The sequence below is a fragment of the Manis javanica genome, chromosome X (assembly GCF_040802235.1).
Source record: "Manis javanica isolate MJ-LG chromosome X, MJ_LKY, whole genome shotgun sequence".
Lineage (NCBI taxonomy): Eukaryota > Metazoa > Chordata > Mammalia > Pholidota > Manidae > Manis > Manis javanica.
The window spans coordinates 13,007,327-13,022,897 of NC_133174.1; the positions used below are offsets into that span (position 1 = coordinate 13,007,327).

General features: G+C 40.2%; 1 protein-coding gene and 1 long non-coding RNA gene across 8 annotated transcripts in view; one reads left to right on the forward strand and one right to left on the reverse strand.

The window, feature by feature from the left end:
* The window catches only part of LOC108407539 (uncharacterized), a 146,902-nt gene that overhangs the window by 66,910 nt on the left and 64,421 nt on the right, over positions 1-15,571 (forward strand). The gene's annotated exons all lie outside the window — the stretch shown is intronic.
* ADGRG2 (adhesion G protein-coupled receptor G2) overlaps positions 1-15,571 on the reverse strand; it is a 110,822-nt gene that overhangs the window by 57,122 nt on the left and 38,129 nt on the right. For all 7 annotated transcript variants that reach the window (XM_073227611.1, XM_073227614.1, XM_073227613.1 and 4 more), the window contains one exon: positions 11,206-11,324. In XM_073227611.1, the coding sequence (XP_073083712.1) occupies positions 11,206-11,323 (118 nt within the window). In that variant the 5' untranslated portion in view covers position 11,324. The remainder of the gene's footprint in view (positions 1-11,205; positions 11,325-15,571) is intronic.

Genomic DNA, 15,571 nt, shown 5'->3' on the forward strand with positions numbered 1-15,571 from the left:
CACATCAGGAAACTGAAGTTCACAGAAATCTATTTCAGAGGTAAAGGAGACTTGAAGATGACCTAGTAAAATACTGTAAATCTAGAAAACTGGCCAAGGTAGTCACTTAGACTATATTTCATTATTTCAAAAATTGCTTATTTACCCACAGTAGACTACATGAGAAAATTAGTGTGACATTTACTTTGTTTGAAATTATATCTCTACAGGTTTTTCTATTGCTGACCACAAACACTGGAGATGGTTAGTTATATATATATATATATCTTCACTGACCAAAAAATGGGGGAAAAATATTTACTTAACTCATTTGAAAGATAGCATCCTTTATGACTTGGAACTCACTGGAAGAAAAGAATTACAAAGTACGTCGTAAGTAGGGAAAACACTAGATACCAAACTAGTCCAGTCCCCACAGTCTTCAAATGAGGAAACAAGCTCAGGAATATGAAGGGGCTTGCCCAGAGTTTATTCATTTATTCCAATTTTTGAAGGCCTGCTCTGTGTGAGGCACTCAGGTTACAGCAGGGAATAAACAAAGCCCTGGCCTCAAACAGAGTTTTAGTGATATTACTCTGAAAATATCCTAACTAACTGAAAATTCTTCACCAATTCAGACTCATCCCCTCCTACCTGTACACCAAACCTCAAAATCTGTTAGATTCTACTGAGAATCCAAATCAGTGCAATAACAAATCATATGTTATATTAGGAGCAAGACAAAAAAAGTCTATATAGTTGAAACACAACACAGCTATGTGTTCAGTTCTTGTTTATTGAGTTAATCAGATAATTCTAAGCAATTGTACTTTAGTCACCAAAGCAAGACTATTGCCTGTTTTACCATTTTATATTTTCATTTGTCTTCTTTAAATTGACAAAATTCTGTACTACACTAAATACTATACCAATGAGAGAAGCTTTTACTTTATTCTCTGTGCATCCTAAAAGAAAAGAGGAGGAGAAATTGGGGATCAACAGAGGTGAGGCTTAGAACCTCACCCCCCCCTGTTTTGAGAGAAATCTTCTGCATCCATGGATGTTTTGTTGCCCTTGTCTAGCTTGGATTAATACTTAGTCTATAGGCACAGACCTGATCATCTACATTTGCTTTCTTACAGCACTAAACTATGTTTTCTACCTTTATCTTGCATCTACCTACCACTTCAGCATTTTATTTTTAAAAAATAATAATAATAATAAGGGAGAAATGTGGGATTCACATATAAATCAAGTATAAAAATCAAACAAATATTCATATCTGTCCTGATTGTTTATAGTTCATAATGCGTGATCAAAACCGAAAGTTTCTGTGATGACTGCCCTTGCACTGTTCACCATGTAAGAACTTATTCACTATGTAAGAACTTGTTCACCATGTAAGAACTTGTTCATTATGCTTCAGAAGATCGGAGACTGATGAGAATTAGGCTTGGGGTGGATTAATGATTGTGCACTGAGTCCCCTATACAGAATTTTATTGTTGTTAACAACCATTTGATCAATAAATATGAGAGATGCCCTCTCAAAAAAAAAAAAGAAAAGAAAAGAAGAGGAAAGGCTAAAGGTCAAAAAGGATACTGATACTAAAAATCAACATAATAATTTCCACGGACATCACTGCAAAAGCATTCTCAATTTATCTTGATGGCTTTTTATGGCACTATGATCTTATGAACACAAGACTACTTTGCCAAAATCAATGTGTTTCTTGTTATTTCCTTGAAGTAAGATGTACCTGCATCAAGGTATATTTCAACAGCATGTTCTCTTGGAACAACTTACTCCCTAATAGATTAAATCAGTGGAGCTATTGCTTTAATTCCTCACATCTCTCATCATCTTTATCCAGTCCTTCAGGGGTACAAATCTACCCCAGGATGAATGAATATGGCAAAGTCATATGAAAATCATTTTCAACTGCCTCAAGGACTAAACACTGAGGAAGTGGTTTAGGACACAAGTTCTAGAATCCCACCACCTCCCCTTTCCAGCTGTGTGAACTCGGACGCAACTCAGATCATCCAAGCCTCAGTTCCCTCATTTAGCAAATGAAGGATTGACACCCGATTGTCGCTATTGTTAGGATTCACTGAGGTAATACATGAAGCCCTTATAACAACATGACACATAGTAAACCTTTGTAAAGTTAACTCTTATATGTGTTAAAATGCTTTCAGGGGCAAGGCACAGAACACCCAATTAAAAGTACCATATACATTAAGGACATTTGTTCAGCCCACTTAACAAGAAATCCCAAAACAGACATTTCTAAGATTGGTCCTGCAGCTCAAGAAGAGCAACAAAGACCCAGGCCCTTTCCATCCTTCTGTTCTTTTATCCTCAGGGTACCATTAACTCAGGGACTCAACATCTTCAAAACTCAGTGATTATTTGCATTTTCCACTTGCAGTTGCTAGCTACTCTCCATGTTTTTAACATGGGTACCACTGTTTCAGGCATCCTAGACACAAAAATGTCCAAATGCAGCACCATCCAACAGAACTTTCAGCAATGATGTCCAGTACAGCAACCACTAGCCCTGTGTAACTCCTGAGCACTTGAAATGCGGCTGGTGCTACTGAGGAACTGAATTGTAATTTCATTTAATTTTAATTAATTTTAATTTACATAGCCATATGTGCCTAGTGGCGATCATATTGTACAGCATGAGTCCAGGGGAAGGAAGAGGAACTGTTTTTCCTTGATTCTCATCTTAAGAGCAGGTAAATTTTTCCTCCATGTAACCCAGCAGATTTTCCCATGCGTCTTACTGATCAAAAGTAGGTCACATGCCTACACCTAACTCAAACACTGGCAAGGAACAGCATTTCCATAGTTGCATTTCCATAGTTGGCTTACAGTAATCTGGATTTCCTCCTGAGTCATGTGGAAAGGAGTAAGCACCCTATGAAGCCAGGGCATTGCCCGCAAGTAAAAAGCAAGGAATGGTTGTCATATAAATGGTCAGTGCAATGTGGTGTACCACTTCCAATCCATTTAGACTGGGGTCCATAAACTACAGCCCATTGGCCAAATCCCACCAGCTATGTTGGCAAATAAAGTTTTATTGGTACAAAGCCATGCCTGTTTATTTATATATTGTCTATGGCTGCTTTCAAGCTATGCCAGCAGAGTTGAGTAGCTGCCACGGAGATCATACGGTCAACAAAGCAAAAATATTTATTATCTAGCTCTTCAAAGAAAAGGTTTGCCAATCCATGGTCAAGAAAGACACTCCTTATGATTAAAGTCTCCATTGTTAAAGATCTTGCTAAAACATACTTGTATGGTGAAAAGCAAGCACTTTGTGCGGACTGGAGTAAAGGAGAGCTGCTTGCAGGACCTTGATAATGTTTCTTACTGGGTAACCTACAAAGTTACTCCACTGCTTTGAGCTTCATTCTTCTCATAAGCAAAGTGGAGATAATACAAATTTCTCTGCCTACCTCATGCGGACACGGTAAAGTGATGTATGTCAAGGTGCCTTGTAAACCTTGAAGACCTACAGAAATGTTCAGCTGGGTTGCTGCTGCTGCTGCTGCTGCTGCTGCTGTTTAATGTTCAATATTATGAGCTATTGCTCCTAGATCCTACGAAGAGACACTGGGACTTTTCCATGAACCAAGGCAAGAATAGCACTGGCAACTGGGAGGCTTACCAGTCACCAAAAGCCACTTCTGAAGTTTTTGTCAATTTAGAAATCAAGAGATTCAGTGGTTTCATTGTAACTTTAACAGCCTTTGAAATCATCTCATGCAAAAAGAAATATAGTTTGAAAAAATACGACTTGGAAATTCCAATTAGGAACTTTGAATAGGAGAGCAGCCTTAAAATGGGATTGCAGAGATAAGTAGTTCTCAGCTCAAGGAAGATCCCAAGGATCCCATCCCCAGTATCCCAGGACAACAAATGAGGAATCTGCAGACTGTCCCTACTGAGTAATTAAACTCACAGAATGTCAGAATGTAAAGGACTCCTAATAGGCAATCCACCTGAGCCCCTTCATCATATGGAGGAGATGAAATGTGTTCTTCAAGGGTAATTCTAGCCAATGTAGAGCCACTTCACTGAAGTCTATGTAGAAGTTTAGAGGAGCAATATATGTTGTATCAGAACTCACTGAGTTCAGATGAGGATAATGTTAGTGATGCTGAGGGGAGAGGCCCACGTTTTAGAGTATCTCTAGACTTTGGAGTCACCAATCAAAACCAACCAACCAACCAGAGCTCATTGAGCATTTATTTTATGCTAGACACTATGGAGGATACAGAGAGGGAAAAGATGTCACCCCTTAAAAAGGGAGGACCTGACTAGATATTTCTTCAAACCTGAAATGGTAAAATAAGGAGGAGCAGCAGAATTTAGGATATGATAATGGCCTTCAACAATTCCTACCAAGTGTCCTAACACCATAAGTGTTCAATATGGATTTGTTTTAGAGTTGGCTTAAAATGTATGGATATAATTTAGATGTACAAACAATAGCAGCACTAAATAAAGTTTTAAAATCCCTGAGCCTCCTTTGATGTCTCAGGTGGCTCCATCTCATTTTGGAGCCTCCATTCCTGAGGTACAGGAAAAGGATCCTTAAACCTGATGATTAAAAGTAGCTCCTTCTTTTGCTCTAAAATGGTCTCTAGTTAACTCAATGTCCTTTGGATAAATGCATACTCTTTCTTTTCCCTCCTTCTCCTTCTGTTAGTCAAGATGGCTTTCAGGTTGGGAGTGGGGTGCTGGTGTCACTTTGGCAGCAGGGAGAAGGGGCCTGGATCTCTGAGCACAGCGCATGCTGAGCCCTGGGTTCTCCATGGCCTCTCCAGAGATCTCCCTCACCCTGCGGAGTTTTTGGGCATCCAGCTGCCACCCACTGCTGAAGGCTTGGTCCAGTGGGCCCCATGGTCTATTCTCTCAGAATCACATCCAAGCCTAGGTCCCCTTTTGCTGACCTAGGTCCCCTCAGCTCTCACCGCTGAGTGTCTGTCAGTTCCTCCATCTGGCTCCTGATCTAAGTTGTCCACACCATTGTCTCTGCAGCCCTGTCCCTGGCTCACAACACAGCTTCCTATTAAAAACATGAGGGCAAACTAGAATCCCCACCCTGCCACACAAGAGACAAGAAAGACTAGACAGGACACCATCTCCAGCCTTCTCTCTATATAAACACACTATGCCACCATTTCTAATCTTTACCATTGCCCTGTGTTGATATACAAGAACCCTGTGAGGAGTTCTCTCCAGGAGTTCTAAGTGGAAAGCAGGACACAATGTCCTCTGCTTTCAGTTTCCCTTCCAACCTATTTGGAATCTCTGTCATTCCTTGTCACCACTTCTATTCGCCAGGGAAAGCATCAGGGCCTGCTACAGGTAGCCCCATGCCTGTGTGTGGGGAGTGGGATTTGAGGAAGTTGTGAGATTGGCTTAGCATCAGGCAGATCACCATGGTATTTATGATCTCATTTTTATAGATAGGGAACTGAGAGAGAAGCAGACCAGCACTGGGTTTGGTTTTGGAGGGCAGGGTCAAACAAGACAGGTCCCCAGACTTTCAGGAGCATATAGTCTACCTCCTGCTGCTCTAACATGTGCTGCACAAGGGAAGACTTGGGTGGACAAAGCATTGAGAGGGTAGAGAATAAGACTGAGGCCATGGAGAAGGAGAATTACGGAGGAAACTGCCACTGGAAATGCCTGAAGCATAGGAAGATCTAGGCCCAGCCCAGAGAGAGTAGGTTGGGGAGTACAGCTTATGAAATCACCGAACTAGCTCAAATGCGTAATTGCTTCCAAATGGGGGGAAGACAACTCTGCAAGTAAAATTACAACCATCTTCCACTATTATGTCATCTTACCTTCTGGAAAAAGTTGTACCTAAAAGATGACCTCCTTCAAAGACAAAAGAAAAAAAGGCATTGGCAAGTGACCCAGGAGAGCTAGAGGCTAGAGGTGTTACCTACCAAAGCTCATTTGGGCTTCTGGTAGACCAAGAATGACTCCGTCAAACATCACCAAATTGCACAACTAAGTGATAAGGTCTAAGGATTCTCTCTGTTGGCCAGTGGCCTAATGAGAGCATGCCAGACCTAGCTCCTCTTGTCAAGAGCTACTGAGTCATCTCTCAGGCTTCCAGGGTGAAGCTACTGTGTTTGCAGTCCAGATCCCCCAGAGCCAGGGGGAATGGCTGTTCTCGGCAGCCAACAGCTCCCTCTCCATCTTCTCCCCATGCCTCAGGGACCCATTCATTTGGTCTTCAGACACTTACTGGGCAGCCTGGTATAGTATGAACAGTACAGGCTACAGATTTTGATGGGGAATCCTCTGAGCTGTGTGATTCCAGGCAAATGACTTATTCTGTTTGATACTCAGTTTCTTCATCTGCAAACTGAGACACAATCTACCATGAAGAGTTTGTGGAGGTTAAATGAGATGATGTACATAAAGCACCTAGAAGGGCCTGGCCCAGAGCAGGCCCTCAGTACTCATTAGTCTTCCTTTCGTGGTTTCCCACCCGCCTTGCCAAACCTGAATTCTCCTCTCACCTGGCACGACAATGCACTGAAAGGACTCAGGAGGCAAGGGAAGGATATAATGACATGTTACAAAGCGACAAGCACAAAAACATACAGAGAAAGAGAAAAGAGAACTGGGAGAGAGATGTAATTGTTTTGAAGTTTTCAGGGCAGGTTTTATAGAGGTGGTAATATTTGGCTGGACCTTGGAAGATGAGTGTGGTTCCGAACGGGGATGACCCCAGGAAGCAGGAGGAGGGAATAGAGAAGTAGGACAGGGAAAGAAATAAAGCCAATAATGGTACCAGGTTACTACCATGGGCAATTGGGGTACAATTCAACAATCTATAGGTGTGTAGAACACACCTCAGTGCTGTCACACCAAGAGACAAGGATGCTGGCATGAGTAAATACCAACTCCCATCCCTCACTGTTTGGAGGTGTTAACTCCCTGGCACTTCTGGTTTGTTCCATGCATAGACCAAACGTGGTCCCATGAGCACAGAGCACCCCCCACAGAGGATCACCCACAGGTGACCTCTGGGGTGGGCCAAGGGTATCTGGGCAGGGCAACAATAGCATCTGCTACAGGTGGCTTAGCATTTAACTAGACTAATACACATATTTGGCCAAAGGCCATATGTTAGAGGCCTATAGCACTGAACCACAGTTTAGGATTTAGGTACAGTTTGTATTGTTCTCATGTGTCATAGTGATGTCCCTCCAAGTGGAGTGTAAACTCCCCTGGAGTCAGAGATGATGTTCTCTCAGCAGCTAGTAATGCTGGGCACACAGCAGGCACTCATTACCGCACAACTGAATATCCTATGTAGAAATAGCAGGTCAGTCCCCTTGGCCTTCATCAAGGACCAGACCTAAGTCATCCTGACTGAAGAGAACCTATTTCAGTCCAAAGCTGTTCACAGAGATGGTGCCTGTGAGCCATCTGGATGATCTGATCTGACATTTAGTAGTGCTCACAATTATGGATTCCACCATTACTTTTAATCTATAGATGCACAACCATCAAGCAACTGAGCCTAGCATAGCAGAGAGGTTAAGAATGCTGAAAGTCAGAGAAGTGTAGTGGTTAAACATACACTTTGGATCAGAAGGCCTGAATTTGAATTGCAGCTCTGCAACTCAAACGTTTAACCTAGGGCAAGTTGCTTACCTTCTCTGTGCCTCAGTTTCCTCATCTGTAAAATGGGGCTAATAATAGTGCCTACTTCAAAGGGCTATTGAGTGAGCTTCAAATGAGTTAGCCTTTTGTAAGGGCTCAGATGGTAAGTCTATCAAAGTGATTATTAAAAAACATGAAAACTCTTAATGGGAGTTCTGAAAGACAATAATGAAATCCTATTTAGCTTTTTCCAGATCTCAAAACACTATTCAGAAAGATCTTTGCATACAAAATGTTATATGTCAATTATATGTCAATAAAGCTAGAAAAAAAGGAAAAACCTTTGTCTTCACAGGTTTTAAAAATATATATATTGAGCCTTACAAGAGCCCCTTAAGGGAGCTCATGCTCATACCCATTTTGAAGAAGAGGAAATAGAGGCTCATACTGGTGTAGGGCACATCAAGACCATACACACAGCAGGTGGCAGGCATGGGGAGGGCTCTCACCCAAGATCTGGTCACCTTTCTACTCTTACCATGCTGCCAGCAGTAACGCTTTAGCCAATTCTTTAAGACAATGGTTCTACACTTGGGCATGCATCAGCCTGGCAGGCTGATTAACACAGACTGCTGGGTCCCCCCCTCAGAGTTTCTGATTCCACAGGTCTTGGGGGCCCTGAGAATCCATATGTCTAAAAAGCTCCTAGGTGATGCTGATGCTCCTTGTCTGGGGCCCACACTTGAGGACCACTGCTTTAAAAAATCAGTTCCTCAGAGAGCCGTATCAAGAAATACATGCCTTAAGCATCCCCTCTGGTTTTCCTTACTCAGGTTTATTTCAGAGCCATGCACTTTTCTGTTTACCTGCCCCATTTGCATCATTCTTAAATATACTTTTTCAAAAAAAGATTTATTTCTACCAAGGAACTTTCCTCTTGATGACTTTTTTTCTCCTCGTGTTCCACTTTCCTTCCTCATCTACAGCTGTGGTGGAAAAGCACTGAAACATGAGCCCAAAGATCTAGTATCTAGTCTGGCTCTGCCACTTCCTAACCAATAACATCTCTGAGGACATTTACTCATCAGTAAAGTAGGGACATTTGATTTATGCCCTGCCAATCCCACAGTGATGTTTTAATGCCCCAAGGTGATGATGTGTGAGCATTGTCTACATGAATGTCACGTGGCCACACAGAATCTGTATCCCATGACATGTATCTGGAGTTTCTCTCCCTACTTATGTTTTCTGCCCGTTGTGTAGGCCGTGGTTCTCAAAGGGTAGTCTGAACCAGTCACATCCAACATCACCTGGGAACTTGTTAGAAATGTCAGTTCTCAGGTCCCACCCCCAGCCTACAAAATCAAAAACTCGGGAAAGGACCCAGAAATTTGTGTTTTAACAAGCCCTCCAGGTCATTCTAACGCACGCTCAAGTTTGAGAACTCTGGTTTTGTGGTTACAAACACAAAATTCAGAGCAGGGTACAAATCCCAGATGGGTCACTTCCTGAGCAAGTTACTTATCTCTCTGAGCCCTAGTTTCTTGATCTAGAAAACAGGCTAAGACTAGAATCTCTCCCTTATAGATTTGGTTGAGAAGCTTAAGAGAGTGATTGTATGTAAAGAGCCCTGGGACCTGGCCATTATAGCAGTCAATACACAATTAGCTCTTACCATTTCTTTTTGTAAAGTATTGTGGCTTCTTGACATGTCCCACTGCCTACTTTTTGAAAGATTGTCAGTTGTTTTTTTAGCTTGTTAGGAAGTTTTCCATTTAGTTTGTAGCATGTATGTGTGTGTGTATGTATGTTTTCCATGTTTGTTTATGTGTTGTTGGCTGCTACTAGATATTTGCTTTATCCAACAAAGATTGATTGGTCCTGCCACTCTCTTCTGAATAAGAAAGGTATTTCTCTGTGCACCCTTAATAATGTCTTCCTAAACAACATTGCTAGTGAGGATTCTTGACATGTGCATAGCACTGTATTCTTTTGGCAGTTGTACCTACAGACACCGCAGCCCTGGGTTTTCTGACCTTCTTTACTGCCTTCCTCAAGTATTTTTTCTCCTTGTTTTATGAGCTTCTAAAGATACTCTCTTTTCTGAAAACTATGCTGTGTCATTCGCTGATTCTCCACCTCCCTTAAATTTTCATGCAGAAATGCCTCAAGAGAATACTTTTAAAACAAATAAACACCAGAAATAGACACTCACATATAAGGCCAATTGATTTTTATCAGTGCCAAGACCATGCAATGGGGAAAGGCCAGTTTTTTCAACAAATGGTGCTAGGAGCAACTGGATACCCACATGCTAAAGAATAAAGTGGGACCCTAACCTTATACCATATACAGAAATGAACTTAAAATGGATCGAAGGACCTACAAGTAAGAGCTAAAACTATAAAACTCTTAGCAGAAAACAGAGGGGAAAATCTTCTTGACATCGGATTTGGCAATGATTTATTGGATATGACAGCAAAAGCACAAGCAACAAAGTGAAAATAGATAGACTAGACTTCATCAAAATTAAAAACTTTTGTGCATCAAAGGACACTGTTAGAATGAAAAGGCAACCCACAGATAGGGAGAAAATATATGTAAACCATACATCTGATAAGAGATTAGCATCCAAAATATATAAAGACCTCCTAAAACTCAACCAAAAAAACCCCAATTCAAAAATGAGTCAAAGATTTGAAAAGACATTTCTCCAAGAAAGATGTACAAATGGCTAATAAGCACGTGAGAAGATGCTAAACATCACTAATCATTAAGGAAATGCAAACCAAAACCACAATAAGATACCATTTCAACCCATTGTCAAAATAATAGAAAATAACAAGTGTTCGTAAGGATATAGAGAAACTGGAATCCTTGCACCTTGCTGGTAGATATGTAAAGTGGTGCAGCCACTATAGGAAACAGTTTGATAAATTCTCAAAGAATTAAACATAGAATTACCACATGACTCAGCAATTGCACTCTAAGTATATATACCCAAAAAAATTGAAAGCAGGAACTCAGATACTTATATACCAATATTCACAGTAGCATTATTTACAAGAGCCAAAAGGTAGAAATAACCCAGAGATCCATCAGTGAATCAGTGATGAATGGATTAAAAAATGTGATATGTACATACAATGGAGAATGACTCAACCTTAAAAAGGAATGAAATTCTGATACATGCCACAACATGGATGAACCTCAGAAACATTATACTAAGTGAAATAAGCCAGACACAGAAGGACAAATATTATATGACTCCACTTACATGAAGTACCTACAATGGCAAATTCATGAAGACAGAAAGAAGAGAGGTTACCAGGGACTAGAGGGGTGGTGGAATGCAGTTACTGTTTAATGGATACACAGTTTCTATTTGACATGATGAAAATTCCCTGGAAATTCATTGAGGTGATGGTTGCACAAAACTGTGAACAGATTTAATGCCACTGAATGGTTAAAAGGGCACATTTTATGTTATGTTTTTACCAAAGTAAAAAAAATCCTATATAAACGCACAGACACAGATTAAAAAAAAAAAATGAAGGAAAACAGGTTCCTTACCTTCCAGGGATGTAACTAGAATGACATGAAGACAAATGATGACAAGGAATACCTTGAATGTCAGTAAAAGTTCTTCATGTCTGCCAACATGGCCACACTGTCCACCAGAGAAAAACATTCTGGAAAAAAATAAGGGGAAAATATATTATTAAAGCTTACTATCGTAATCATGACACAGCAATACCCAAAAGGTCAGTTCTTCAACTAAGGCAACCTGAAATCCTGCTTCCTTTAAATTACTGTGGTTCCAGAGAATTGGCAACGCCGAGTGGGCATGGGCTACAAAAAGCAAAACCCATGTTTATTATGGGAAGACCACCCAGAGAGAAATTATATTAAAGTGATAAGCAAGGCAGTCCGAGTATGAATTTATGGAAAACATCAATATAGGCAAAATATCAAGAGAAGAAATAAAAACACAAAACACTGTATATATATATAATTATTACCACTATATAAAGGCTAGTTAAGAACTATGCTAAGAATCAGAAAAGGTCACAAAATCTTACAAACAATCTATCCCTACTCATGTCATACTGTAAAAGGAGGGGTACACTGCATGTCCTCTTTATTACATATTAATTCATTGTCACTGCTTGTATTTTTAGTAGTCAGAAGGGGCAGTTAACATTTTTTTTTAAGCAAAGTTTATATCAAAACAATTCAAAAGCTTCATTTACCATTAATTTACTCATTCATTCAACAAATACTTATTCAGGGCCAGTATATACTAGATGAGATATGAGGGTTAGATAGGAGTTAACCAGATGATATAAATGTTGGGGAAGTGAGGCAGGGGCTGGAGGGAGTTTGGCAACAGAGAGAATTGCAAATACTAAGATTATGTCTGTTCCTCTCACAGTGGAAGAGTTGGCCGTGAAAGCCCCATGACAGCAGCAGAGGTTGGCATGGGATGTTGAGGGAGGAAGAAACCAGCCAGGAAATCACAACCCACCCATAGGCTCAGGCACAAGCAGGGGGCAAGTGACAGGTCACTGAGCAGCCCACCTCTATGTGGCCACAGGGGAAATGGCCAGGACAGACAAGGCTGTGTGTTCTCAGCTGGCAAAGCTCCTGGGCACAGGGCACCCATGAACCTAGCCATCACTGCAGCTTCTGCCAACCCAAGAGTGTGCATGCACACTGGGTGGTGAAGACTAAAGAGCATGAGTTCAAAGGTCCCGGCTCTGCCACACAGTGCCTGAATGACTTTGGACAAGTTATTTCCAATGGCCAAGACTCCCCCTCTAGCAAACTGTGCTAACAGCACAGCCTGATAGTGTTGCTATGCTGGGTAAACATGGCGGAGACTCTAGAGAATGCTAGCTGTACTTTTCACTCATTCACTCAACCAATACCTATTCTGCACCTGGTATGTGCAGGGTAAGGTAGTGCAGGGATTATGGGGATGCGGGCATGGAAAGGTGGGGATAAATCATGATTTCTCAGTCTCAAGGAAAAGCTGGCAATGTTTAAGGATTCTGTAATTTCATAGCCATCACCAGTACCTGGGGGAGTGATTCCTTCCTTGGATATGGCATGACAGTACCTTAGACGAGAAGGTGAATCCTTCTTCGAACAGGGCTTAGATTTCTTTGATCAATAAATTGTATTATATATTAATAATATACTTGTTAATAAATTGTGAAATGCCTCTGGTTTGTCCCTCCTCTTCAGTACTTTTATTTTTTCTCTGTTCATAATGGCATATTATCGACTCTCCCAAATGAGTCACTCAAACGAAAACGTTAACATAGCTGAGCAAACACATAGCAGTGTCTCTCTGGAGGGAAATTTAACTGTCTACTACAGCTACACACAACAATAATGATGAATCTCAGAAATATAATGTTAGACAAAGGCTCTAGACATAAAAGAATGCATATCGTACATAATTCCATTCATATGAGCAACAAGAGCAGGCAAAACTTATTGATGAAGAAGTCAGGAGAGTGATTGTCATTGGAAGGGGGAGAGGGTATAATAATTAGAAGTGAGCACAAGGGGGCACAGCTAACATGCTGTGTACTAGTTATATGGGTGTGCTCAGTTGCCGAAATTCACTGAATTTTAAACTTATGTCACAAAAAGTTTCATTTAAAAGTTTAAATATTAATTTTTAACTTCTGAACTCAGTTCCCCCTCCAAAAGTATTGTTCCTTTTTTTTTTTAAATGAAAAGCTGTATTTAGTGAACGAAACCTCTACAAGAAAAGTCTCTTGTACACAAATGCCTTCAGCTCTACTCTATCTGGAATTTGTACAGCTGACCTAAAAGATTTACTGCATAAGCATTTAGTTTTTGTTCTGGAAAGAGGATCAGAGCAATTTATTTCTAGAAAGGAACTCAGAATTCACTAGCCTCAAACCTTATTCTACAGAGGAAGAAAGAGGTCTGATATGTTCTAGGGGATGGGTGTCTAGGGATCTGGCTGTTTGGTGGGACTCTGACTTTTTCTACCAGGCCACAATGCTGGCCTCCTGAGAATTTGTCTCCTTGGAAGTAAACTGTTTTAATCCATCAGATAAAATGAATGAACATAATTCAAAACGTTATTATGTAATTTCAAAATTTCTACAAACTCATTTTTGAGCTTTGCTAATTCCTAGGGCAGGAGTTAAGTGGTGTATGAGATATGGTCAAAGTTAAATTAGTCTTGGTTCACAGTGACTGGTTATTTACATGCTGTGACTTGGACCTCTGATCAAAATAAACTGTATCTTTTCACTGAAGGAGCTTGTACCCAAATGAGGGCAGGAAAGGCCAGAATGAAGGGTGATTGTAATCATCTTGAAAAGAGAATATGCATCAAGAAAAACTGACCACAGACTGGACAACAGTGAAGAGACTGCTTCCAGTTGTCAAGCCTAGAATATGTTTCCTCAAGGCTGAATATATATTTCCTAACAGGAGAAGTTTTACAGTATTTGAAATAATGCAGCTCCTGTGACCTTCTACATAAACTACAGAATATCCCACTAAGTCATAAAGTCTCTAGGATCATTTATCAAAGATGGAAATCTATAGACTTTGAAACCCTTATTCATTATACATAAAAGCCATTTTTATCTATCTCAGCTGGGAATTTTCTTCGTCTTCTGGTGCAAGTTAGGTTATTTCAATGCTATCTAGGTCATCAACAAAGATAATATGAATAAGCCACTGGTTCTTAGAAAATTTTCAAGGTGCTAAGGATGGCTAGTGAGATAGCATCAGCTACAAAGAAAACTATTTGCTAGCATTTAAACAGTAAAATCTAGACCTTGACACTAGATAATCACTCACTAAAGATTATCCCAGATTCATCTTGGTCCAGGGCCCCCTTTTATGGTTGTGGACTCTGATGTAAATGGCAACCCCTAGGGTTGTACAGTGCGCAAGCTACACAACTTTATGCCATGGCCCTGCCTCTGCCACTGTAAGAAACTGTCCTAGCTCTCTTCAAGTTTCATTAAACAGTATCACTATCACATTTTAAAAAATGTTTATCATCAGTACAACCTTGAATGTCATTAAATGATAAACCTGTCTAGATATAGAATGATTAAAGGGTAAGATTAAAAAGGGGGTAAATAGCTTGGTATCACTATAGGGCATGTCTGGGTGAGGATTATTCTGTTACCTCTGGCTAACTGGCATAATTTGATTATAACTTGGCTGGTATTCATGTATGCAATGACCAGTATTTTTGACCTGAGTAACAAGAGCTGTGATTGCTGTCCCTTAGGCCTTCTTGAAAATGGTATACCTTTGAGAGATTTACGCTGAGTCATAAATGTGCCCCAACAAGACTAGCACAAGGGGAAATTGAAACGGGAGGTACTGAAACAGTTTTCAGTGCAGTTGAAGCAAGATTTAAAAGGCAAAAAAGTGACTGACAGATCATTCAACTGTCAAAGTCAGAGGATTTCAGCATTGATTTTTTTTTTTAGAGTCTGGTTATATATTTAACTACTTATAAAAAAGAATCAGGAAACTGTTAGTAAAAGCATAACTAAAGTTCAATTTGAACTCTACTAAAAGACCCTGACACCAAATACCTCAGAAAAAAAATCTCTTCAGTGTTCCAGGAATAGATTGGGTTAGGTTATTTAGATCAAACCTTCTACTGAAGACAATTAAAAATCATGAATAAAATGTTAAAAGCATTTAAAAAATATATCAAAGCACTGACAAAGTAGAAAGCATCACATGGCCAAAGGTGAAGCCAAAGCAGGAATTCAGAGAGGTACTGTAAGCAAAGCAGCTGCTTCCTAATGAGGCAAACATGAGCTCCAGATATGAAATACAAAAGAAAACTTCAAAAACATGGATTAAAGAAATACAAGGTTAACAGACATTGAAACAAAATTCAAAGAGGAGAGAA